At 35.2% G+C, this 25,346-nt stretch overlaps 3 protein-coding genes across 4 annotated transcripts; all 3 read right to left on the bottom strand.

Annotated features, from left to right (window-relative positions):
* Positions 1–2,059: 2,059 nt before the first annotated feature.
* Positions 2,060–5,059, bottom strand: LOC145574830 (uncharacterized). The gene has a single exon (XM_081632688.1). The coding sequence runs from the start codon at positions 4,759–4,761 to the stop codon at positions 2,335–2,337; it is 2,427 nt and encodes an 808-aa protein (XP_081488814.1). The 5' UTR covers positions 4,762–5,059; the 3' UTR covers positions 2,060–2,334.
* A 6,750-nt stretch (positions 5,060–11,809) lies between these two features.
* On the bottom strand, positions 11,810–15,803 carry LOC145574829 (uncharacterized). 2 transcript variants are annotated; one of them, XR_014098195.1, is made up of 2 exons: positions 15,671–15,802; positions 11,810–12,131 (listed from the first exon to the last, which is right to left on the bottom strand). XR_014098195.1 is itself a non-coding variant. In XM_081632687.1 (2 exons), the coding sequence occupies exon 2, from the start codon at positions 15,063–15,065 to the stop codon at positions 13,749–13,751; it is 1,317 nt and encodes a 438-aa protein (XP_081488813.1). In that variant the 5' UTR covers positions 15,066–15,096; positions 15,671–15,803; the 3' UTR covers positions 13,599–13,748. The 2 variants fall into 2 exon arrangements, 1 of the variants encoding a protein (XP_081488813.1); XM_081632687.1 differs by lacking the exon at positions 11,810–12,131 and adding an exon at positions 13,599–15,096 and having other exon boundaries at positions 15,671–15,803.
* A 3,343-nt stretch (positions 15,804–19,146) lies between these two features.
* LOC145576729 (histone H3.2) lies at positions 19,147–19,817 on the bottom strand. The gene has a single exon (XM_081634446.1). It carries the CDS (start codon positions 19,720–19,722, stop codon positions 19,312–19,314), a length of 411 nt encoding a protein of 136 aa, XP_081490572.1. The 5' UTR covers positions 19,723–19,817; the 3' UTR covers positions 19,147–19,311.
* Between the last annotated feature and the right edge of the window lie 5,529 nt (positions 19,818–25,346).

Genomic DNA, 25,346 nt, shown 5'->3' with positions numbered 1-25,346 from the left:
CTCTCTCTCTCTCTTATTTTTCCCAACACTCTTGTTTTATATCAAGAACTTCCAACATATAGCGCTCTCCCAAATGACTTAGTTGTAAATCTAGTGATATTTCTTAGATATTCTTGATACCATATTACCATTATATGGTTATATGGTACAAACTCATAGAGAAAAGATAAAAATAAAAGAAAACCGAGACAAACAAAAACCGTGGAGTGTGTTATTCTATCCGTACAAAATAAAGTAGTATCTCCACATAACAAGAAAGCAATAATATCTTTTGTAATGTAAGCAAAAGCAACTGGGAAAAGATTTGGAAAAGAAAAGGCTGTCTTGCAATGTTAAAGGAAAAGCTTATAATTTTCGCTAATATTTGTAGGAAAATATGGAAAAAAAAATATATATTTTGTCCACTTGAAATTGCATTTATTTTTCTCCTCAAAAAAAAAAAAAGAAATTGCATTTATTTTCGGAAGCAAAGGACACCCCTTTTCCCATGAAACAACCCCCTGCTTTTCAGGAAGCTAAGACATCAACATTTTGGTGCAATTTTTGTGACTGCTCAATGATGTATTATTTACACCGAAAATAGGTTATCTTACTATCTCTTCATTTTTATTATTAGTTCACATGAAGAATGAGTAATTTTGTTGTTAGAAAAAGGCTATAATAAATTTTCCATTCCGTACATGCACATTAAGCATTTTTTTAAATCATTGAACGAATATGCGTGAGTTTATGGATCCAATTATGGAGTAGATGCACATTAAGCATAATATCCTGAGTTTATTCAGTAAAATTAGCGATTGTAGTAGCATCCAATTATGGAGTAAACGAATAGTTGCTAGCCACCTTTCATCATTCAAGTAGAAAATAAATGGTTATCGAGTGGAGTTTAGTTAGATTTAGACCCTGTTCACTTCACCTTAAAAAAATAATATTAAGTAAAGTTAATTTCAATTCAGTAAAATTAATTTTAATTCAGTAAAAATAAGTTCAATTCAGTTTTCTTAAAGAAGAATCATAATAGAAAATCAGTAAAAATAATTTCAGTTCAGCAAAAATAATTTCAATTCAGTAAAATTAATTTAAGTTCAGTAAAAATAATTTAAATTCAGCAAATATAATTTTGTTTCAGTAAAAATAATTTCAGTTCTACAAAAATAAGGTGAAGTTAACAAGGTCTTGTGAAAATTGTCAAAGTATGGGCCTAAAGCCCATAACATAAGACATTCATATAAAATGTCATTGATAACTCTTGTTTCATTTAGAAGAATATGTGTTACTTTAATGAAAATGATCCAGGTATTATGCATGAAATAAGGAGTCAAAGCACATTTTTGAACATTGTCACATGTAAAGACAATGAGACAACTATTAAAATTTGGATTAAAAACTAATGATATATTTCCACTAAACATGTATTACTAGTTGCAGTACTCTTACAGGAGTGTTGGCACATGAGTTAACAGGATATACTACTATACTTATTTGTTGTATTACTTAGCCTTATATTTCAACTTTCTCGTTTGCAGAGGAGAAAATTCTCACATGTTTTTATTAATTATGACTATATATCTCTTCCTGGTTCGTTGTACCAAATCATATACTCCGGACCGTACATCAATCCCATATGCACTCTAATTCGTATGCCTCTATCCAACAAACTAAAAATTTAAGGTTTTGGCTTTAAAAGTTTATCGAAAGAGTAAGTTTAAGGTATAAGTATTATACTAATAGTTAATCACGGGCGAGGTCGCCCAAGGCCATAACGTTAGATTGAGCAAACTTAAGCTCTTAAAACAAACACATTTGTACTCCTCAAAAACTACATTACTTCAAGGACAATATATACCAAGTGAATGTTTAATGTACTTGTGAAGATAGACTTGGAAATTGAAGGTAACGTTCAACCATGCATTATAAACTGTACTAGTTAAATTAATGTAAAAAACCCATAAAAATCTACCAAATTGTCAGTAAATTCCAACCAATACCACGTGTGATTATACCCTACACACTCAGCTTTTTCAACTCTCTACCACATACAACGGTCCAAATATCAAAATGGCACATAAAATGAAGGTAATTAAACATTCCCAAATATTTTTACTGCATTATAATAATACTCCAATTCTATAATTAATCAACTATTACTTAGTAAAACCTAATTACCAATTAAAACCACTAATAGAAAATTCTAGCCTAGAAAGTCCCAAAAATTATTTAATGAATTTACAAACAAAAACCTGCCATGCCAACAATTTTCTGCCAAAGGGCCCACAACGGACAAAGACCAATTGCCACGTGGCAGTGGCTCACAAATCTCAGCCGTTGATTTGATCAGAAGCCGACCCCAGCCGCGCCAACGCCAAATGTAGCCGGACGATGCGGCTCAAGCTTCCGCCCATTCTCTCTTCCCCACAAACTGCAAGCCATCTCCGGTGGCAGCGTCTTAGCCGCTGATCTCAACGGAGCCGATTTACACCTCGTTAACACGAACGGCTCGTACCCACTACCGCCTTTGTTAAGCTTCTGCTCGATCAAGTTAGCCACCGAGCCACCCCCGGCTGGGAAAGATATAGAAGATCTTCCTGGCTGAATAGGCGGCTGTTCGTAGCGTTGTTGAACATGAGGCGGAGGCATTGCTGCCACCGCCGCGGGTTTATTTTTCTTTGGAATCGACGAATCGGACAAGTTATCGGTTTTATTGACCACCTTCTTATGGTGGCGCTGTGGTAGCCACCGAAGGAAGTCGGTGCTACATACCCATGTTTCTTTGGAGACTTCCATTGATACTTTAGGCTCACACATCATTAACAGCAAACAATCTGGCAAAGTCTTCTTATTTTCTCCTTCTATTGACTTCCTTGCTACTAATTCTTGTTCTTGTTCTTCAACTTCAACTGGGTCTTTCTCTTGTTCTTGTTCATCTTCTCTGTCTTTTGACTCTGCTGTTGACTCTTCTGATGAATTCAAAGAACAAGAAAATGATGTTGAAATTTCACTGCTTTCACATTTTTGTCTCTCTTCTTCATCATGAATTGTAGAGAAATCGTCGCTATCTAATTCTAATTCTGCTATTTTTTCTTTCTCCACCTTCGATTCTTGCTCATTATTCTCAGAATTATTTAATTCTTGCTCATTACTCTGAGTATTAACAAGTAAATTTCGCTCATTTTCCTCTGAATTAACAACCAAATCCTGCTCATTTTCCACTGAACTAATTACCAAATCTTGCTCATTTTCACCATCTTCAAGCTTCTCTTCAACTAAACTCGTCTCAATTAAACACCCATTTGCAGTAATTTCATCTTCAATCAACTGGGTATCTTCCGAATCCTCAAATTCCTCCTCATCTACCATTCCTCTGTTTTCCACACTCTGTTGTTTCTCTGTTTCTCGCTCTTCTTCCTTCAATTCTTCACCGGTGAAACCCGGCAAATCTTCAAGTACACCATCAATTTCCTCACTCCCATCACCCAAATTCTCTACCTCCACTCCAATCATCTCTGCTGCTTCTTCTCCAATTTCCACAGATTTATCTTCTCTAATTTCCTCTGTTTTATCAACTCTAATTTCCTCTGCTTTCTCCGGTAATTCAACGTCTCTTTCTGCTTCAATTTCATCTCCTTTTTGTTTCACCTCAAGCTCAACATCGTCATCGTCCTGAGGAGGAAGAGGAACCTCCCACAACTTCCGCGAGAGCGATGCCATTTTCAAAGGATCAGATCTACACCTCATCAACAACAAAGCATTCTTCGGAGGAACACAAACACTAACTCTCCCACCTTCTTCATCATCTCCATTACTACTATCATTGTCAATAATCTCATTACTTTTATTAGTATCATTCCTCACATTATTATTATCCTTAGGGAACAAATCATCAAATTCCATATCATCAAAAATGGACCGTCTTCTCGAACATTCCCTTTCCATCATCACCACCCTACTATTATCCCTCACCTCCTCCTCCCCACCCACCACTAATTCAATATCTCTCCGCTTTTCTCCGCCTTCACCGTCTTGCAACGAAACCAACCACCGGAAAACAGCGCAAGAATTAGGATTTGGATTTGGATTTTCTCTCTCCTCCCCTGTTTTACCCTTCTCACCCCCACCACAAAAACCCCCACTACTAAAACAAGAAGATTTGCAAGGAAACAAGCAACTAAACTCTGAACCGAAAGCTCTCAAAGCTTCACAAATCGTTAACGGAAGATGAACCCATCTCTGATTCCTATGATTCAACCCGCATTCCTGCTGACCCTGTTGTGTCTGCACACCATCAATAGAATGCGAATGCGAATGTTCGATTCGTCGAAAGCTAGCTTCGCCACTACTCCCATTTGTTCCTCCTCCGCTCAATCGCTTGCTACGGCAAGCCCTCATCTTCATCTTCTTCCCCTGCTTCTTCGTCTTCACTCTAACCTGCCCAATACAGGTGACTTTAGGCGAAGAGGGTTCCGGGTTATCGGCGAAACCCGAAGAACCCTTGTTCTTCTTTGATGAAGAAGGAAACATGGCGGGTGATTGAGCTCCACCGCGCAAACTACCGTTGTGCCGGAGACGGCGGCTGAGGGAGGATGACAATGAAAGTGAATTCGAAGATTTATCAACGGAGGTAGCAGCACGGCCTGGGCTAAGGATAGATTTGGAAGAAAGGCGCATAGAAGAGGATTTAGAGAGGCGAGAAGTGAAGCAAATGAAGAGCTCACTTGTTGTAGTTGGAGTGCTAGTTGTTCTATGAGGTCTTTCTAGGTCCATTTCTAATATTGATTGATTGAAAAGATATTTATGGTTTTTTTTTTTTTTTATAGGGGTTTTTTGGGTTTGTTAATTAAGTGAAAATGAGATAATAATTGGGAGATTTAATTTTTACATGGAAAGATTAGAGGGTGAAAAATGGAGAAGAAGAAGATGGGAAATGGCAGAGAGAAAGGGAAAGAGAGAGGTGGGAGTTGTTGGGTTGTGGGAGGTGTAAAATGGGGAGTAGTGGAGAAGTTTATCAGAGTGAAAGAGTACAAAAGGATGAAGGGGGTTGTGAGGAGAGAGAAAAGAGGGGAGGTGATGAAAAGAATGGAGTTTGTCTTTTGCATAGAAAGAAAGCATTCTAGTGTAACGCACAATGGGGGTAAAAGTATGGTTTTTGCCGTTTTCATGTGATTGCTCCTTATCTATGATTTAGACATCCTACCCTTGTTCTTGGTTTTTTTCTAGCTTGACTTGATATTCAAAAATTAAAAAGGGTTCTAATAAAGGTTAATGAAAGGTATCCAAATTCAAAATAACAATTAAATTAGTCATAATTAAGTCTAATCAAGTCAAAAAAAAAACTAAATGAATTCAGATAAGATAAAATAGTTTATATTAGTGGAACACGCCGTTATATAGGAAGAACTATTATAAACTCAACAAATACAACGATATTAATGTCACCTAGACTTGCTTGTATGAATATTCGTTATATATACTTTTAAGGGAAATTTATACAAATTAAGTTTTTTTTTTTTTGGGTAATGATATATATAGCCCTAAGGGCTATATGTAAGCATTAAATATACTTTTTAAAATGAAATTAAATTGGAATTCATGACAAAATCACGCGCAAATCGGTATGAATAATGTAAATTTAACATTAATATTTTCTTTTTTAGCTCCTTATACATAGCCCTAAGGGCTATGTTTATCATTTTCCTTTTTTTTTTTTTTTTAATCATCTATGTTTTGTAAGTAATGCGGATTATTTTTAATCATGTATAAATGAGCCAAATTTCTTAACCTCTTCTTCCTATTTCTTCACTTTTTTCATGTACAATTTTGCTAATGAGTTTTTTTTTTTTTCTTGTACAAAATACTTATTTACAAATATGGTCAATTATCAATCTTTTATCTCTAACACAAAACTCCCTAAAGGTGATAGTAGTGAAGTTGCAATTTAGAATAGAGATATAAGTCAAATTAAGGAGAATTATTACATTGTTATCTATTATCTCTAACACAAAGCTCCCTAAAGGTGATAGTTGTGAAGTTGCAATTTAGAATAGAGATATAAGTCAAATTAAGGAGAATTATTACATTGTTATCTATTTTTTTTAAATCTATCCAATCCAATTTGATCTTTCTAATTGCAAATAATAGAATAAATCAAACATGAGCATTGAGCCAATTTTACAAAAATCAATGTGCTTTGTTTACCATATGGTTACCTATTAAACCAACTGGTTATTTATTGCATGCGTTGTTTACTTGTTTTCCAAATGTCTTTCTCATAAACACACAACATGATCAAGAAATTTGTTAAGGTTATTCTCTTTTCCTTGAAAAAAATAATGGAGTAGGTAGTAATATAAATACAAAACCATTAGATCGTAAAGTTTCTCTATCTAGTCTACTCATTTTTTTAAATCAAGATCCATATTAATAAATCTATGATTTGTAGTTGATACAAAGTTAAACATTGAGCAATATCTCACAATTTGATATATAATGGTTCCTTGTTATCAGGAATGCATGAGGTGAGCAAAGTAGCGGATCATGCACTAGGACAAATCAAAATCCTTAAACTAGATTAATTTAATTAATAATGATTAACACTAATAATGTTACCATTGACTGAGGAGCTAATCCAGTCTTTAGCTAGGCTACTGCCCTATCTAAGCATGCATTAACATGGCCAGATCATCTACTCAACTTCACATATAGCCAAGAACATAGAAAAAATGAAACTCGTAAATAACTTCTACTTTTGTAGTTATATATTTTACAACCTAAAATTCTCATTAGCAATCACATTAGATTAAAGGCTTTAATAATGACTAACCCAAAATGAATTAAGGTTCAAGTTTGGAATAGTATACTCCATTTTACTCTTTTGCATTACTATTAAGGTGTATCACATTAGTCTCCTATGAGTATAACTTCAATTCACAATCAAATCAAAACAAAACAATCTTAACAAATAATGTCATAAAGTAAATATCTTACTTCTATAGTCCTATCCCATTTTTCTTGTCAACTTTTCTAGTTTAGACTATCCTAACTTACGTGTAATTTTTTACAGGTCAATAGTGATGCTTTTATTGGATATATATTTTCTCAATGTAATTTTTTACAGGTCAATGATATATTTATTGGATATATATTTTTTCAATGTCATATTATTACTAACTCAACCAACAATAATAAAACTAACTATAATCGCGTTAATCATTCTTTGATGTTTAGAATTAATTCCGATTAAGTAGTGTAGATTATAAGAGATTGCAAAGATAAGAATTGACTAAATAATTAGACAGCAATACACATGTAGCAAGTACAAAATTCCTTATCCATGGGTCACCTAAGATTCTAATTTCTAAGATGTGTGACAAATTGTCGAAACAACAATAATATCAATACATCTAACACTTTTCAAAAGACATACTTCCTCTGATATTCAATAATTACACAATTTCTCAAATTTTGACCATAAATTCTCACAAGGCACGATATTATTTCTGAAATTATCTTAATACTTCCTTCGTTTTTTTTTTATTGCATCATAAGGACTTTTACACTATTTACTTAATCTTCTTTGACCATCTTTTGTGAATTATCCATTAGAAAAAATATAGTCATGTGGGATCTAATTAAATTCGTCTCAAAATCTACTTTTCAAATATTAATTTTTTATAATATTTATAAAAATATAATTAAAAATATTAATAGCCAAAGTAATACATTGGCAATCGTGAAATCCCTTATGGTGCAATAAAAAAATAACTGAGGAAGTACGTATTGTTAAAATTAGTTTTAACTTTTTATAGTTATTTAACAAGGCATAATTACGATTCATAAAATTATGGTCAAAGTTTTGCATTAGAAACCGTAAATAACCAATTAGTGTAACCTTATGTGAAGATTGTCAACGTCCTTGATTATACCAGCCAATACGAGTACTTATGAAAACTACATAGCCAAAAATGAGAAACATTTTGGAAGGTTTAGTAAAGAGGGAGAGGGGTATTTTGGGAATGTAATCACATGGGTTGTTATTTTTGTTAAAAAAAGAGAGGGGGGGCGATGGGATGCTGGGGACGAGGTGAGACAGAAAAGAATCCGAAGATTGCACGTGAGTGGAACCCGAGAGTATAGTAGAAGTAGGCCTCACTTGAATACCAGTAGACTTCTTCATTCATTATTTTACTGTAGGCCCACGTTTACTACTTGAGCTGGGTATCACGCTAACCATGACTGGCCTTGTTCCAAGATTTTTCACGCACCCAAAAGGGTGGAATACAGTTGCTTACTTGCTTCTTGTTTGTGTCAAGCTACAATAAGGGGCTCTATTGAACCCACTTGCAACATTTATCTTACACAATCAAGTCGTATTTGGATGATGGGTTGCTTAAGTTTGAGTCGGGTCAGCCACTATTAGTTCCTCTGTTCTATAAATATTATACGGAGTAGTAATAGACTCTTTGCATTATTCATCACTTTTATTTGACCATATAATATAATTTATACGTTAAGCAAAATATAGTCATGTTGGATTTTATTGGATTCGTCACATAAAATACTTTCACAATATCAATATTTTATAATTTTTACTCTTACATAATTATAGATATTTAACATATAAAATGTGCTTTAAGATGTGTAATTTCATTCTTGTTGCAATATTAATAGAATGGGGGAAGTATATATTTGTTATACAGTTTATATATATTGAACCAATCTGACTCAAATTAAAGTGTGCTATATAATTGAATTTCAACTCGTAAGAAATTATTATTATTAAATTCATCTTAGTAGCATCTGAATTCAAGGCCAAGGCCAAGTCCAAGTTCTCCAAAAAAAAAAAAAAAAAAAAAAAAAAAACGATAAAAGCATTTGAATTCACTAACCTTTAAACCCAAACATTGACCTAACTCGATAAGGATCAAGGTTCAACATTGACTCATTAACACTTGATCAGCTCAATACAATAAATTCAAACTAAATTAAACACTCAAATAGTTGAATGGATTCGACCAAGCAAGCAAGCATAATAGACTGAATGTGACTTGATTCGATTGATTCATTTATCATCTCTTGTTGAGTCGTATTTTGTACAATATTAATAATACGATAAATCAATTGAATTAAAATAAAGTCTATACATGGGGATACAAGTTTTTATAGTGTCAAAATCCCAAATTGACATTTTGCAATTTGACATGTCACATGTTGGCATATTGGAACCCAAACTTAATCTCTTTCTTGTGGTGGACGAGTACTATAGGGTAGGGAGATTGCAAAGGTGTACTAATTACGCTGATAAATAGAGACAATGACATGAAAGATTACTTTAATATAGAGGGATATGTAGGTGGATTTTAGTATTTAGAGGGGTCACATGGACAGAAATATTAATAATTGTAATCAATAAGATAAGTGGGGAAACCCTAACTTCCCCAAACTCCAAAGAGAAAATGATGTTAGTAGCAATAAAAGTGGGTGGGTCAAGGAGTCAAGACTCTTGAGAAACAGAAAAAGGGCAAAACTTTATTTGACCAACCATTTAACGCAAGAAGATGACAACACAAGTATTGTAAAGCTACTCTTTTTATGTTAAATTATTAACCTAATATATTAATTAATTAGCTTCTTATCTCCTCAAAAACAAATAAATAAATAAATAAAGCTTAAGTTAGGGCCACCTTTTAATAAACTAGGGTATCCTGCGCGCGCGATGCGCGCGGAGGGCCTAGCTCTTGCGGAGAAGTTGTATTGGCGTGTATTTACACCTTTGGTTAGGGTGGTAGACCTAGTAATTTTAATACTGACTATTTGATTTATGTGCATATGTGGTGAATTTTGTAGAATTATAAGAAAGCCACCAAAATCTTTTAAGACAATTATTTTTTAAATCCTCAAAATTAAAGTTTGATAGTGTTATATCAAAATTATTATTATTATATAATATTTGATTGTTTTCCATCCCTTCATATTTTAAGCGGCCATTGTTAGTTTAGAACTCTTAATTGTTGTGCATGTTTCAATAGTACTTAGTATAATATTTCTATCGTGTTTTTCTTCAAATGAATTTTTTTGTGAGCTTTGGTCATGTGGAGTAATAATATGTAAACAAGTTCTTTAATGTTCTACGACGACCACCTAATATCTATATCAATACTAAAGCAATAGCCAATTAGTTATATTTTTCATCTTAAATTCTCTTCATAATTAACACCATTTTTTTCTACCACCGATTTCCCTTGATTTTAGGATATTTAGTTCTTTATACCTCTTGATAACATACGCCTGCTCAAATATCACCAAACTATTTAATATATGAATCCCATTCAAATTCTATGATGGATGTTGTTTATATGTAGACTTAAAAAGCTAATAAACCACATAGTGAGGGATAACTCAAGTGGTTAGAGCTCCCCTCCCGGTCCAAGAGATCTTTGGATCGATTCTCATCATTCGCCCTTGTGGCTCTCTAAACACCAAAACAAAGCTAATAAACCTTAACAATAGTTGCAATTAAAAAACGACAAGTTTTTTTTTTTTTTGGGGGGGGGGGGGGGGATGATAAGTTAGTAGGATTTTATTCCAAATCAAAGTTCGCAAGAGTCAAGAGACTTTGCGGAAATAAGAAGAGCAACTATGAAAAAGTAAAAATAAACAGTCACTTGGTAATAAACCGTTTCATTGTACATACAAATTTTTTCTTTTTAAATAATAATAATAATATCATATAAGTGTAAAGCATTAGAATTTTTTTATTTTAAAAAAAATCATTACAAATTATTTGTTAACAAAAACAAAATTAATTGATGATATGTTTAATGATAAAAAAAATTAAATATATTAATGATAGTAAACTATTAATGAGGGTATTAAAGTAAATACACATTTTGTACATAACTTTGTACATAGTTTTGAGGGTATGATTGGTAGTACACTATTCCTAAGAGAATGTTTCTACTTTTTATAAGGTAGGGATTCACTCATAAGTGCTATCTTCCCAAGTTCCAACCCCTAATTTCAGGCGTGTGTGGGTGTTATGTTATAATGATTGCTTTCTTTAATTTTTTTCTTCTTTTTTTTTTTTAAATTCTCCAATTGGATGTTAGGACTTATGAGTTGCGAGGCCCATGTATTTCTTACATGCAAATTGGGCCCTCTTGGTCGTTTAAACCGGCCCACAAATGAGTGATTTAAGATACTATCCATTTAGTACATGTATGTGACTGAAGTGAGCCAGTTAAGTGTATCTAGACTAATATATTTTTAGATAAGACTAAACTCTAAGTACTTCAGACCCAAATTATTAAGAGAAATTAATTTAGCTCGAGATACTCAAATTCAACTTGGTATACATGTTCAGTATGGCCGGACCTGAAATTATTGAGCTTAACAAGCTCGAATTTGAGTTGTTAACATCTGTTTTAGCAGGGGTGTGCCTTCTAAGCTCGAGCTTTGTCCGGTTCATTATCACCCGCGATATCCAATACATCAATGCATTAAACGTAGGTGGATTCGGGTAGGACCTAGATAAACTCATGTCCTCATTAAGATGATTAGAGAGACATAACAGCGAGCATTAATCCCACCTCAACAACTTGTGAGTAATGTTGTACTATCTAACAGCATTATATTCCAATCCCCCCATTCCAGTTATAGAACACTTTTACATTCATGAAGAACACTATTGTAGCCTGCTTTGCTGAATTGCTGCTCAAACTTTTTGCAAGATTTTTATACAACTATGAAACGAACGGATCACTGGTTTACGCTTATCTCTTCGATTCTGTGCACTATTGAGTCAAACAGCAAGGAATTCAATGAGAAATACCAACATGAAAGCCAATACCTCTTGAATCTAGCTTAGAAGTTCAGCAGCCCTGGACTGTCTAAAGTTCAGGGAACAAAGCTCCAACAGAGAACTTACAACCTTACATTAGCACAATTGACTATCTCATCATAGTACAAAAGTCCAAGCAATAAAAGTTATGAAAATACATCAGATGTTTATCAAGATTGGAGGCTTGCTTTGTTCCATACTCAAAAGCAGCACTTCTTCACCTATCATTGTCAGGCAGCTAGACTGGCTTCGGCCTTTAATCAATCTGGTGGGTTCATAACTTCTGAAACGTTGAGCGCTATATTACAAAAGTCAAGTCATGATGTTTTTATGTAATCCTAAGCACAAATAAGACACATTCTTATATTCAATTTGGTTTTTCTGTGATATCCTTATGTAGTTCTCCGTATGTGCCTATGTGGAAGTTATTTTTGAGACAGGGAATTAATGTTGAAAACTCGAAAGGTTTAGTTCAAAGGAGAATAGGAAGGTTTTTGGTTCAGAAGCGAATTGTGAAAAAGGTTTAATATACTGCTGAGAAGCATATCAAGTAGCTAGCCATCAAGAATATACTTTTAAGAAATGCAACATTATTCCTGATCAAGTTCTAACTACAAGTACATCTGAAAGAGCTGATCATAAATACTAGGAAAATTTGTCTGGAAGGGACTTATATCTTGACTCTTTTGTCTGGAAGGACCTTATATGTTCAAAGTGGTCTAAAAGGACCTTATAAGTTTGTTTTGTTGTCTAGAGGGACCTTGACGCCGGATTCCGGCGTTTGACTTTTTGACTCCGGCGTTGACCTGTCACGTGACTCCAAAAAATGACCCTCCTTTTATTTTTTTTCTTTTTTTCCCTCTAATTCTCACTCTCTCTCCTCTGTTCCCCTAAATTTCTCCCCAAACTATTTCTCTCTCCTCACGAAAGAAGGTGACTAAATTTAATCCATTAGATTTCCGTAATTTTTGAAGAAACTCAAGCAAGTAGCTCTCGATTAAGGCCTTTTCGCATCAGGTAAGTACATTTGTTAAGGGTTTTTTCCCCAATCCCATTATTTTGAGCCTAATTTTAGTTGTTTGGGAAATTAGGGTTTGTAACTAAATTGGTTCTGAATCATCCATGTTTATCTGAATGTTGAAGCATGTTTTCGACTAAAAGGAAGTTGTCAAAGTGTAATTGTGGTCTTCCTCTTGCGCAAAGGACTTCATGGACTCGTGAAAATCCCGGCAGAAGGTTTAAAGCTTGCAAATTTTATAATTTCGAGACAGGGGAGAAGGGTTGTGACTACTTTGAATGGGTTGATGAAGATATTTTGGAGTGGCAGAAGGATGTAGCTAATGCTTTAATATCTGAAAAACAAAGATTGGCAACAGATTTGAATGTATTGAAGGCTAAGGTGGCTTGTATGGAAAATGAGAAGAGAAGGTTGATTGATGAACATGAGCACTTGAAGAACAAGATGATGAGAAGCAAGGAAGGTGTTCATAGTATTAGGATCAGAAATGATAATTGGGGAATGATGTTGATTTGTGTGATTTTGTCTATTCTTTGTAGTGTGATTGTGGTGAAGTTATGTGTCTAATTAAGTGTAGTTGTATTGCACTATGTAGGGAATGAAACGATGATGTAAATGCTTTCAAATGAATCAATGAAAATCAGTTTGCCTTTACGTTGGTGTGTTTTGCAAATTTTTAACAATTATACAAGTCATATTAACATTATAAAAGGGATGCTAATATAATTTCCAAACATATAAGAGTAATGAAGAGTAGACATTGTCTTTAAATTATCCAAACCAAAGATCACTACATTGTTTCAAAAAGTGATTGTGATAACAACAACAAAAAAAGTTGATCCTTGAAGCTAAATAACAGTTTGCTAGCAAAAGTAGATTACATGGGCACTAAAACTCTCAATGGCTCTTGTTGTGCAAGAAGTAGTAATTGTAGCCATTTTCAATGGCATGATGCTGCAATGCCTTCCTAAACACAAACCTAGATGGGAATTTAAGCCCCAAACTTAATTTTATCTTCTGCTTGAAATCAACACTAGGATTGAATACTGGATACTCAATCTCATCATCATCAGATCCATGGATTTCTTTTAAGTCCTCATCACTGTCATTAAGATCCTCATCACTCTGCAGCAATATATCCCCTTCCTCAGCTTCATTTCTATACTCTAACTCACTATTCCTCCTCTTAAGCCCAACCAAACTTTTCTTAACTGTCTCAGTGATCTGTAGATCTACAGAATTTGCAAACAGATCATCATCATTTTTATCCTCATAATCATCCTCACTCAAGCAGACATCAGAGTCCCTAACCTCACAATCTACCTCCAATTCTTCATTTTCAGTCTCAAACTCAGGAATGGGTTCTAAAAATTGTTTTCTGAGTCTCCTTTTGGGTTTTTCTGCAGCTGATTTAGGAGCCTCAGTTTGATTGGCATTGAACAGGTGAGAATTTTGTGAAGGTTGGGAAGATTGAGTCTCAAATTCAGGTTCTGGGTTGGTTTCAGGATATTTTTTCCTCAATCTTCTCTTCTTTGGTTTCTGAACTGCAGTTTGAGTTGAAGGGGTTAGAGCTGTTTCAATTTGTGGTGTGGTATGTGTAGATGAAGAGGGAGCAAAATGGGATGGCTTTGAAGGTTTGAATAAGCTGCTGCCAGGATTTTTTGTGGACTTAGAAAGGGATAAAGTACTAGATCTAGGGTTTGACACAACATCTTTTGACTGGGCCCCACTTACTCCATTACTATGATGTTCTGCTGAGTCACTTCTTAGGGAATCTGGTATTGAAAAACTACCCAAACTACTGGACCCCCCCTCAGATGAATCTGTGTAGAATCCCACTTTATCTGGTCCATACATTAGTGCCCTTACTGCCCTATTATCTTCATCAACATTCTTATCCTCATGCACTAAATACAGATTGTACCATCCATCATCCTCTCTAGAAAACAGAAAGTCAACAATGTCTCCATCATCTTTTAACTCTTGCCTACCAGTAAACAAAGTGTGACTGTCCTTCCTAAACCAAAGCTTTCCCATTTTTTGGTACCCTAACTCTGTCTTAACCCAATGTACAAATTCAAAGTAACAAACCTCTTCCACATTAGGGTGTAATGCCAGACCATAGAAGTCACTATCACCCTTCTCGTAGGTGGTCACCCCCTTTCTTGTCACAAATTTACCCCCATAATACAGCCTAATGTTAATAGGATCCATCACTTTATAAACTTGGTATTTATAATTAAACCTGAATTACAAACAGTGACACTAATCAAACACCACACAACAACACAACAAGTCAACAATCTAATCCATTCAAAACAACAACTTAAATAAGCCAACCATCAACTACAATACTAACTAACCACATTTTTACAACAATTCCAACCAAGCTAAACAACACAGACCAATAATTAAGCAAAAAAAAGACAAGTTATCAACATGCACGCTTTTCGAATTCATAAATCAACAATAAACAAATACCATCCCATAATTCAACATTAAACAAAGGAATAAACAAATATATCGTTCATGATTCCAATTACCAAAACAAACTAACACTTTCCCCAATTTGTCAACATCGCAAAAGTTGCCAAAAAACCCTAACACTTTCCCCAATTCGTTCGTCAATTTCAAAATTGAGTTGAATTTAGTGAATTTACCTACTAGTTTTATACATTTTTTGAACAGAGAACATAAATTCCTTGCCACGTTTCTTCTCTTTATTCCCTTTCGCCATTGGAGACCAGAAAAAGGAAACAAATTTGATGTACAAAAGAGGAAATGAAAAGGACAAATGAGAGAGAAGAGGATAATCATACCTGGGCCAGCTAATTCATCCCCTTTCTGACTCGAATTCAATTAGGTAGATGGGAGCAGTAAGTTCTCCAATTCAATTCTTCAGTCCTTCATTGATTAAGTTTCAGAGAATACGAAAGGAGAGAGAAATTTAGGGGAACAGAGGAGAGAGAGTGAGAATTAGAGGGAAAAAAAGAAAAAAAAAAGGAGGGTCATTTTTTAAGTCACGTGATAGTCACGTGACTAGTCAACGCCGGAGTCAAAAAGTCAAAGGCCGGAATATGACGTCAAGGTCCCTCTGGACAACAAAACAAACTTATAAGGTCCTTTTAGACCACTTTGAACATATAAGGTCCTTCCAGACAAAAGAGTAAAGATATAAGTCCCTTCAAGACAAATTTTCCTAAATACTAACCAATGACATTTTTTAAAAAAAAAACAAATTCATTCACATGTTTGGAATTTAACTAACAACTTCAAGAACATCATATGACATAACACAAAATACAAAGCAAGAAAATGTTTTTGTTTTTTGCATAATATCAGAAATTGTATATTGAGTTCATCATTTAGGAACTGCCTCTTACAAATTACTGCTGATCTACCACGAATATAGATTTAGTACTTCGTATAAGAAAAAAACTGGAAAAGTGGGAAGTACCATTGGCGAGTCAAGGAAATCTGAAATTAGATCCAATCCATTATTACCATAGATCAACAACAATTTTATCTTCCTTAAATTAAATGGCACAATAATGTCAAACTAAGAAAGGTCGACATGAGTTATGTGTATCTAACAGCATTATACTCCAAACCCACTATCTCAGTTATAGAAGCCCATCCAAGTTCACGAAGCACACTCAAGTTTTTTGCAAAATTCAATGGTATTCAATGGGAAATGCTAACACCTCTTGATTCTAGCTTAGAAGGTCAGCAGGTCCAGCATGTCTAAAGTTTAGAGAGGAAGCTCCACCAGCACACTTTAAACCTTAACACGAGCACGATTGACTATCATGTCAGTACAAAATTACAAATACAGCAATAAATAATGAAATTACATCGGTTGTTTATCAGGAATGGGGGCCATGGGGCCTTACTTTGTACAATTGTACCATACTATACTCAGTAGCAGCATTTTGTCTATCATTGTCAGGCAGCTAAACTGATTTCGGCCCTCAATCAATGTAGAGGGTTCATAAGTACTGTATTAAAAGAGTTAGAAGCCAGGATCTCATATAATCCTTTGCACAAAAACAAGAAACTCATAAATTTAATTTGGCTTTTCTGAGATAATGATATCCTTACGTAGTATATGCAAGTTATTTTTAAGGCAGAAGGTCTAAATGTTGTAGAGGCTCAGTTTAAAGGAAAATAGGAAGGTGTTCAGTTCGGTAGTTAGTTATGTAAAAGGTTTTGATATACTTTCGAGAGGCAGGTCAAGCAGAGAATATACTTCTAAGAAATGCAACATTTATTGATCTAGTTCTAATTCCGAGTACATCTGTAATAGCTTATCAGAAACTTTTAAAAAAAAAAAAAAACAAACAAAGAAATTCATTCATGTGTTTGGAATTGAACTAACTTCAAGAACATCGTATGACAGCACACAAAAAATATAGAGAGAAAAATGATTTTGTTTTTTTGCACAGTTTTAATTCCCATATAGGTGTATATTGTGTTCATCATTCAGGATACTGCTGATCTACCCGAAATGTATAAACAAACAGGAAAATACTAGAAAATCTGAGTATATCCAATATTACCATAGATTAACAACAATAATTACATCTTCCTATTATTAAATGGCACAATAATGTCAAACTACAAACCATGCAGCAAGTCAGTATAACACAAAGATATTTCAAACAGGACAAGCCTGCATGTCTGATAATTTCAAACAGGCAAAAACAAATCATGCCTCATACTGTCAAACATAGGATAGTACGATTTGTAAGGCAATTGACAAGATTACACCCCAAAGAATTTCATAATGGACATATGAAACAAGAAAAGGCTCACCGATGAAATCATGAAAAGAAAAAAGCCATGGGTTTACAAAGGTTGATCAGTTTACAGTATTCGGTAACAGAGGAAAGTACTCGGTATAGGACCAAGAGGGGGTGCACACTCTATCTGAACAAGCATCACAAAGGTCATCTGTGAATTTAAAAGAGATTCCCTTACCTCTATATGAAAAAAGACTGAAAAGCTAATGTGTGACTGGATGGGCTCTCTTATACCCAGATTGATTGCTTGCTTCTGCCTGATATGCTGCCCACAAGTAAATCAGCAGAGCAACGGTCATACCACCTGCATTCTTGAAACAAAATATACTCGTGTAAGCATAAATAATACCAGTAGCTAATGAGGATGTCTACTTGAATTAATCCAACTGAGGATGCGGACTAGTAACTAAACTAGCTGCAAGCTTCAAAATAGAATAGCATCAGAATTCCATCTTCTACAGGTCAATACCAATTCCAGACGTAGCTCTAAAGTACAACACCAGTTTATGGCCCACAACACCATCACAATCATATCTGTAATACAAACCCTCAAGACTCCCAACTAACAAATCTCATCAATGTCTATAAAAATAAAGGCCCCGGCACCACTCACAAGAGCGAATACACCATCAAGTAAAAGGTTCATAAGCCACACTAACACCACAAAATGTTAAAAACATTAGAACACCTAAATCTGAAAGTTCGGCACTTTACTGGCCAAACTTCCTCTATCTTACAGTCCTGTACCAAAGTTGGATGCTCTACCACTAGATTACTTGTTTACATCCCATCCCACAATCCATAACTCCAGATTATAAAGCATCGCCATATTACAGCTCCACCTCTGAGTCCAAAGCTCAAAAACGCACAACAATACTTGCATCAATCAAATTATAGCCTTGGTCCAATGCTAAGTACTCCGGAAATGTTATGTCACCCAATTTTGAAATTTGACATTATCAACATCATCAAGGTACAGGTTAAACAATGTTCAACCCAATTTCTACATTGAACAGCTCACTATAACCAAATCTAATTGTTTCAGGTGAAGAAAACAAGTCCTTAATTTCCAAAGATGTCAATTCAATAGGGTATTTTATATGCTAAGTTTATTTGGGTAAACAAATGAAGTCTAGATAATCTCAAGTTACTAATCCTCCACCATAAACATTCAGCAAGATTCAATTATTAAAGGATTGCATTCAAAGCTTAACATTACAAGTTTTAATGCTGCATTCAGCCTTTGAGTTAATAAACTTCAATTCAAATGGTATCGAGACAAAGATAAACGAATCCAACCATTAACAAAAGTAAAATCTTCATAAATTTCACATCAATAGTTGCAAAATAACCCAATTTACAATAGAGTATCAAAACTTATAAGTATTCAATAACCATTCATAGCATTCCAAAATATAGATTAAATTTACAAACTGCTAAAATAAACAGAAATCAAACAGTAATAATCAATCAAACACAATCAAAAACCAACAGAAACAGAACAACCATATATATTCATATAGAAAAATAGACAGTCAATAAATTTATTGACTAACCATCACATTACACCGATAACTACATAATATAGATCATAAACTACTTTCATTTAAAGATCTTCAACATATTACAAAAATAAAACCCTAACCCTAACCCAGAAATCAAGCCCTCTCACCACGAATCCTTCGGGCAAGCTGGATATCCTTAGGCATAATAGTAACCCTCTTAGCATGAATCGCACAAAGGTTAGTATCCTCAAACAGACCAACCAAGTACGCCTCAGCAGCCTCCTGAAGAGCAGCAACAGCAGAGCTCTGGAAACGGAGATCAGTCTTGAAATCCTGAGCGATTTCTCTGACAAGTCTCTGGAATGGAAGCTTCCTGATGAGAAGCTCAGTGCTCTTCTGGTACTTCCTGATCTCACGAAGAGCAACGGTTCCGGGTCTGAAACGGTGAGGCTTCTTCACTCCGCCGGTGGCTGGGGCTGACTTCCGGGCTGCCTTGGTGGCGAGTTGCTTCCTTGGGGCCTTTCCTCCGGTGGATTTTCTGGCGGTTTGCTTGGTTCGTGCCATTGCTGGTGATGAGAGAGAAAATGAAGGTTTCTAGAGAGAGAAAATTGAGTGAGATTTTTTGAGAGAGAAAGTATAGAAGAGAGTGAATAAGGCGGGATTGTTGAGATTTTGCAGAGAAATGAGAGATTGTTTTATAGTGAGGGGTGAAATAAGGGTGGGAGTGAGGAATGAGATCTGGACCGTTGTTGAGTGGGATGTTAAATCTACGGTTGAGGATTGTTTATGAGACTTTACACGGATTGTGGATCGATGACGTGGAGTACTACTTCCCGCTTTACTCTTTGGTGTAACATTTTGAATTTTTGAAAAAATTTAATTGTATTTCAACGGCGGTTCCGTAGTTATTTAAAAAAAATTTATGTGGAGGTGTTGGTAATTTGCCACACTTGTCCTCGAATGTGTTCAGGTCGAGTCATGTTCGTGTCATTCTTTATGTATTGATATTGTGGATTAAACTCAAATTTATAATTTTATTCGGTTTGTGTGTTTAGTTATGATCGAGGATGAAATGGTTTGAGTCATTTATGGTACCAACCGTCTTTTACGATTGTTTGTGAGGGTTTAACACAGATTGTGGATCATGGATCGATGACGTGGATTGCTACTTCCCGCTTTACAGAGTACTTTTTAATCTTTCGAATTTTACAAATTTTTTGAGTTTTACTGCGGCGATTTCGTTCGTTCTTTTACAGATTCGCTTTTGTGTTATGAGACTCTGATTGTGTAGCGGGATTTCCATTTCTATATTTTTATTTTTTTAAAAAGAATCATTTTAATAATTTTAAATTTTCTTTTTTTAAACAATAAAAATAACGGTTTTTTTAACATATATACCCCTAAACTTTTTTACATTCATCATATACATCCAAGTTTTTTCACAAAAATACACTATATAAACTCAAATTTATAATTTTATTCGGTTTGTGTGTTTAGTTATGATCGAGGATGAAATGGTTTGAGTCATTTATGGTACCAACCGTTTTTTTTAATTTGGATTAGATCAAGCAAATGGGTCGTTCGGGTTATTTCAGGTCGGGTCGCTTTCGATCAACAAGTATTCGGGTCGAGTCAATTCGGGTATTAGGGTTTCGATCGAATTCAGGTCAGCACTTTGGATTGGGTTCGCATCGGGTCAAGTTAGAGTCAAGTCAATTTGGGTCGGGTCAGTTCGGGTTAGGTTAAATTAGATCGAGTCAATTTTCTAGACTAATTTTTGGGTCAGGTTGATTCGGGTCGAGCAATTTGAGTTAGGTCAGGTTCGAGTCGAGTCGCCAAAATAAATTAACTTAAAAATTCTATGGGAAAATCCCTCTTAGTTCAATAATAAGAGTAATTTAGTAATTTTTAATTAATAATTATAAACTAAAGTAAATTTCTTTAAAAAAAAATAAAATAAAATAAAATGTTAGTACATATCACTTTATCGGATCATTTTGGATCGGGTTATTTCGAGTCGGGTCAATCAAATCGGGTCACTTCGAGTCGGGTCAACTTCGAATTTCGAATCAACTTCGAGTCAGGTCATTTAGGTCGGGTTAATTTCGTGTCGGGTACGTTCGAGTCAGGTTAATTTATGGTCGATAATGTTCGGGACAGGTCATGTCAAATCATTCTTTATGTGTCGATATTGTGGATCAAGCTCACATTGATAATTTTATTCGGTTTGTGTGTTTAGTTATAATCGGGGATGAAATGGATTGAGTCATTTATGGTTTAAAACATTTTTTGTTCGGATTAGATTTGGCAAACGGGTCATTCGGGATATTTCGGGTCGGGTTGCTTTCGGGTCAACAGGTATTCGGGTCGAATTCGAGTCGAGCCGGGTCAATTCAGGTTTCAGTTCAAATTCGGGTCAGCACTTTTGAGTTCGCGGCAAGTCGAGTACGGGTCGAATCAGTTTGGGTCGGGTCAGTTTGGGTTGGGCAGTTTGGGTAGAGTCAATTTTCAGTACTAAGGGCCTATTCACTTCAGCTTAAGTTCAGTTCAGTTGAGCTCCTAATTTCCTTCTCTCATAAAATATTCATTTTAGCTCGGTTCAGTTTAGTTCAATTCAGTTCAGCTCCAATTAGTTCGATTTAGTTTAGGTCATTTCAGTAAATGTGAATAGGCCCCAATCTTTGGGTAAAGTTTGGATTGGGTTTGTTTGGGTAGGGTCAATTCGAGTCTTGTCGGGTTCAGGTCGAGTCGCCAAAAATAAATTAACTTAAAAAATCTATGGGAAAAATCCTTCTTATTTTAATAATAAGACTAATTTTTATATAATAATAATTCAAAACTAAAGTTAATTTCTTTTAAAAAAAATTTAAAAAAATCAAATGTGACTACCTATCGCCTTAACGAGTCATTTTGGGTTGGGTCATTTCGTGTCGGGTCACTTCGGGTTGTGTTAGTTCGAGTTAATCAATTTGGGTCACAACGGGTTGGGTCAACTTCGAGTTTGGTCATTTCAGGTGGGGTCAATTTCGTATATGTACGTTCGGGTCAGGTTAAGTTATGGTCGAGTATGTTTGCGTTGGGTCATGTTCAAGTTGTTCATTATGTATCGATATTGTGGATCAAGCTCAAATGGATAATTTTATTTGGTTTGTGTGTTTAGTTATGATCGGGGATGAATGGTTTGAGTCATTTATGAATTATGAGACTAAGCATTTATTTAATTCGGATTAGATGTGGCAAAAGAATCGTTAGGGTCGCTTTCGGGTCAACAAGTATTCGGGTCGAGTCGAGTCAATTAGTGTTTGGGTCGAATTCAGGTCAGCCCTTTTGGTTGAGTTCGCATCGGGTCGAGTTAGTTTGGGTCGAGTCAGTTCAGATTGGGTCAATTTGGGTCGAGTGAATTTTTTTAGGACTAATTTTCGGGTCGAGTCAGGTTCGGGTCAAGTTGCCAAGACTAAATTAACTTTAAAAATCTATGAGAAAATCCCTTTTATTTCAATAATAAGGCTAATTTTTATAGAATAATTATAAACTAAACTAAAACTCTTTTAAAATATTAAAAATTAAATAAAATAAGGATACCTATCGGGTCATTTTGGGTCGGGTCAATTCGGGTCGTGTTGGTTCGGGTCACTTCGGGTTGGGTCAACTTCGATTTTTGAATCAATTTCGAGTCAGGTCATTCGGGTTAGATCAATATCGTGAGTGGTACGTTCAGGTCAGTTTAATTTATGGGCAAATATGTTCGGGTCAGGTCATGTTTAGGTCGTTCTTTATGAGTCGATATTGTGGATCAAGCTCAAATTGATAATTTTATTTAGTTTGTGTGTTTAGTTATGATCGTAGATGAAATAGTTTGAGTCATTTATGGTTCCAAATGTTTTTTTAGTTCGGATTAGATCTGGCAAATGGGTCATTCGATTATTTCGAGTCGGGTCGTTTTCGAGTCAACAGGTATTTGGGTCAAGTCCAAGTCGAGTTGGGTCATTTCGGGTTTCAGGTCAAATTAGGGTTAGCACTTTTGGTTGAGTTCTCGTCAGGTCAAGTTAGGGTCAAGTAAGTTTGGGTCGGGTCAGTTTGGGTCGAGTCAATTTTTAGGACTAATCTTTGGGTCAAGTACGAGTTGTGTTTGTTTCGATCGAGTCAGTTCGAGTCTTGAAAGGTTCAGGTCGAGTCGCCAAAAATATATTAACTTGAAAAATCTATGGGAAAATCGTTTCTTATTTTAATAATAAGACTAATTTTATATAATAATAACTCAAAACTAAAGCAATACCTATCGCCCTATCGGGTCATTTCGTGTCGGGTCACTTCAGGTCGTGTCAATTCGGGTCACTTCGGGTCGGGTCAACTTTGATTTTCGAATCAACTTCGAGTCTTGTCATTTCGAGTCGAGTTAATTTCGTGTCGGGTACTTTCAGGTCAGGTTAATTTATGCCAGTCGAGTATGTTTAGGTCTGGTCATGTTCAAGTCGTTCATTATGTGTCGATATTGTGGATCAAGCTCAAATGGATAATTTTATTCGGTTTGTGTGTTAAGCTATGATCGATCGGGGATGAAATGGTTTGAGTCATTTATGGTACTAAGCGTTTATTTCGTTCGGATTAGATGTGGCAAACGAATCGTTTAGGTCGCTTTCGGGTCAACAAGTATTCGGGTTGGGTTCAGGTCGAGTCAAGTCAATTCGTGTTTGGTTCAAATTCGGGTCAGCACTTTTGAGCGAGTTCGCATCGGGTCAAGTTCAGGTTGAGTTAGTTTAGGTCGGGTTAGTACGGTTTGGGTCAGGTCGAGTCGAGTGAATTTTTTAGGACTAATTTTTGGGTCAAGTTCGGGTCGAGTCAGGTTCAGGTCGATTTGCCTAAAATAAATTAACTTAAAAAATCTATGGGAAAATCCCTTTTATTTCAATAATAAGACTAATTTTTATATAATAATTATAAACTAAAGTAAATCTGTTTAAAAGAAATTAAAAATTAAATAAAATAAGGATATCTTTCGGGTCGTGTCGGTTCGGGTCAATCAATTCGGGTCACTTTGGGTCGAGTCAACTTCGATTTTCAAATCAATTTCGAGTCAGGTCATTCGGGTAGGGTCAATATCGTGTGTGGTACGTTCGGGTCAGTTTTATTTATGGTCAAGTATGTTCGGGTTGGGCTATGTTCAGGTCGTTCTTTATGTGTCGATATTGTAGATCAAGCTTAAATGGATAACTTTATTTGGTTTGTGTGTTTAGTTATCATCGGGGATGAAATGGTTTGAGTCATTTATGATTCCAAATGTTTTTAGTTCAGATTTGATCTGGCAAACGGGTCGTTCAGGTTATTTCGGGTCGGATCACTTACGGGTGAACAAGTATTCAGGTCGGGTTCGAGTCAAGTCGGGTCAATTCGGGTCGGCACTTTTCGTTAAGTTCGCGTTAGGTCAAGTTAGGATTGAGTTAGTTTGGGTCAGTTTAGATAGGGTCGAGTCAATTTTCAGGATTAAACTTTGGGTCAAGTTCGGGTTGGTTTTGTTTGGGTCGGGTCAGTTCGAGTCTTGTAAGGTTCAGGTCGAGTCGCCAAAAGTAAATTAACTTTAAAAAATCTATGGGAAAATCCTTCTTATTTTAATAATAAGACTAATTTTTATATTATACTAACTCAAAACTAAAGTTAATTTCTTTAAAAAAAAAAATCAGATGTGATACCTATCGCCCTATCGGGTTATTTCGTGTCGGGTCATTTCATATCTGGTCACTTCGGGTCATGTTAGTTCAGGTCAATCAATTCTGGTCACTTCGGGTCGGGTCAACTTTGATTTTTGAATCAATTTCGAGTCTGGTCATTTCGGGTCGGGTCAATTTTGTGTCAGATTATACATTCGGGTTAGATTAATTTATGGTCGAGTATGTTTGGGTCGGCTCATGTTCAAGTCGTTCATTAAGTGTCGATATTGTAGATCAAGCTGAAATGGATAATTTTATTCGGTTTGTGTGTTTAGTTATGATTGGGGATGAAATGGTGTGAGTCATTTATGCGTTTATTTAGTTCGGATTAGATGTGGCAAACGAACCATTCGGGTCGCTTTCAAGTCAACAAGTATTCGGGTCAGGTTCCGGTCGAGTCAAATCAATTCGTGTTTGGGTCGAATTCGGATCAACACTTTTGGTTGAATTCGCATCAAGTCAAGTTTGGGTTGAATTAGTTCG

Source organism: Chenopodium album, chromosome 13 (assembly GCF_948465745.1).
Source record: "Chenopodium album chromosome 13, dcCheAlbu1.1, whole genome shotgun sequence".
NCBI classification, from domain to species: domain Eukaryota; kingdom Viridiplantae; phylum Streptophyta; class Magnoliopsida; order Caryophyllales; family Amaranthaceae; genus Chenopodium; species Chenopodium album.
Note: the sequence above shows the minus strand (reverse complement) of the source record. Positions and strands in the feature narration are given on the sequence as shown.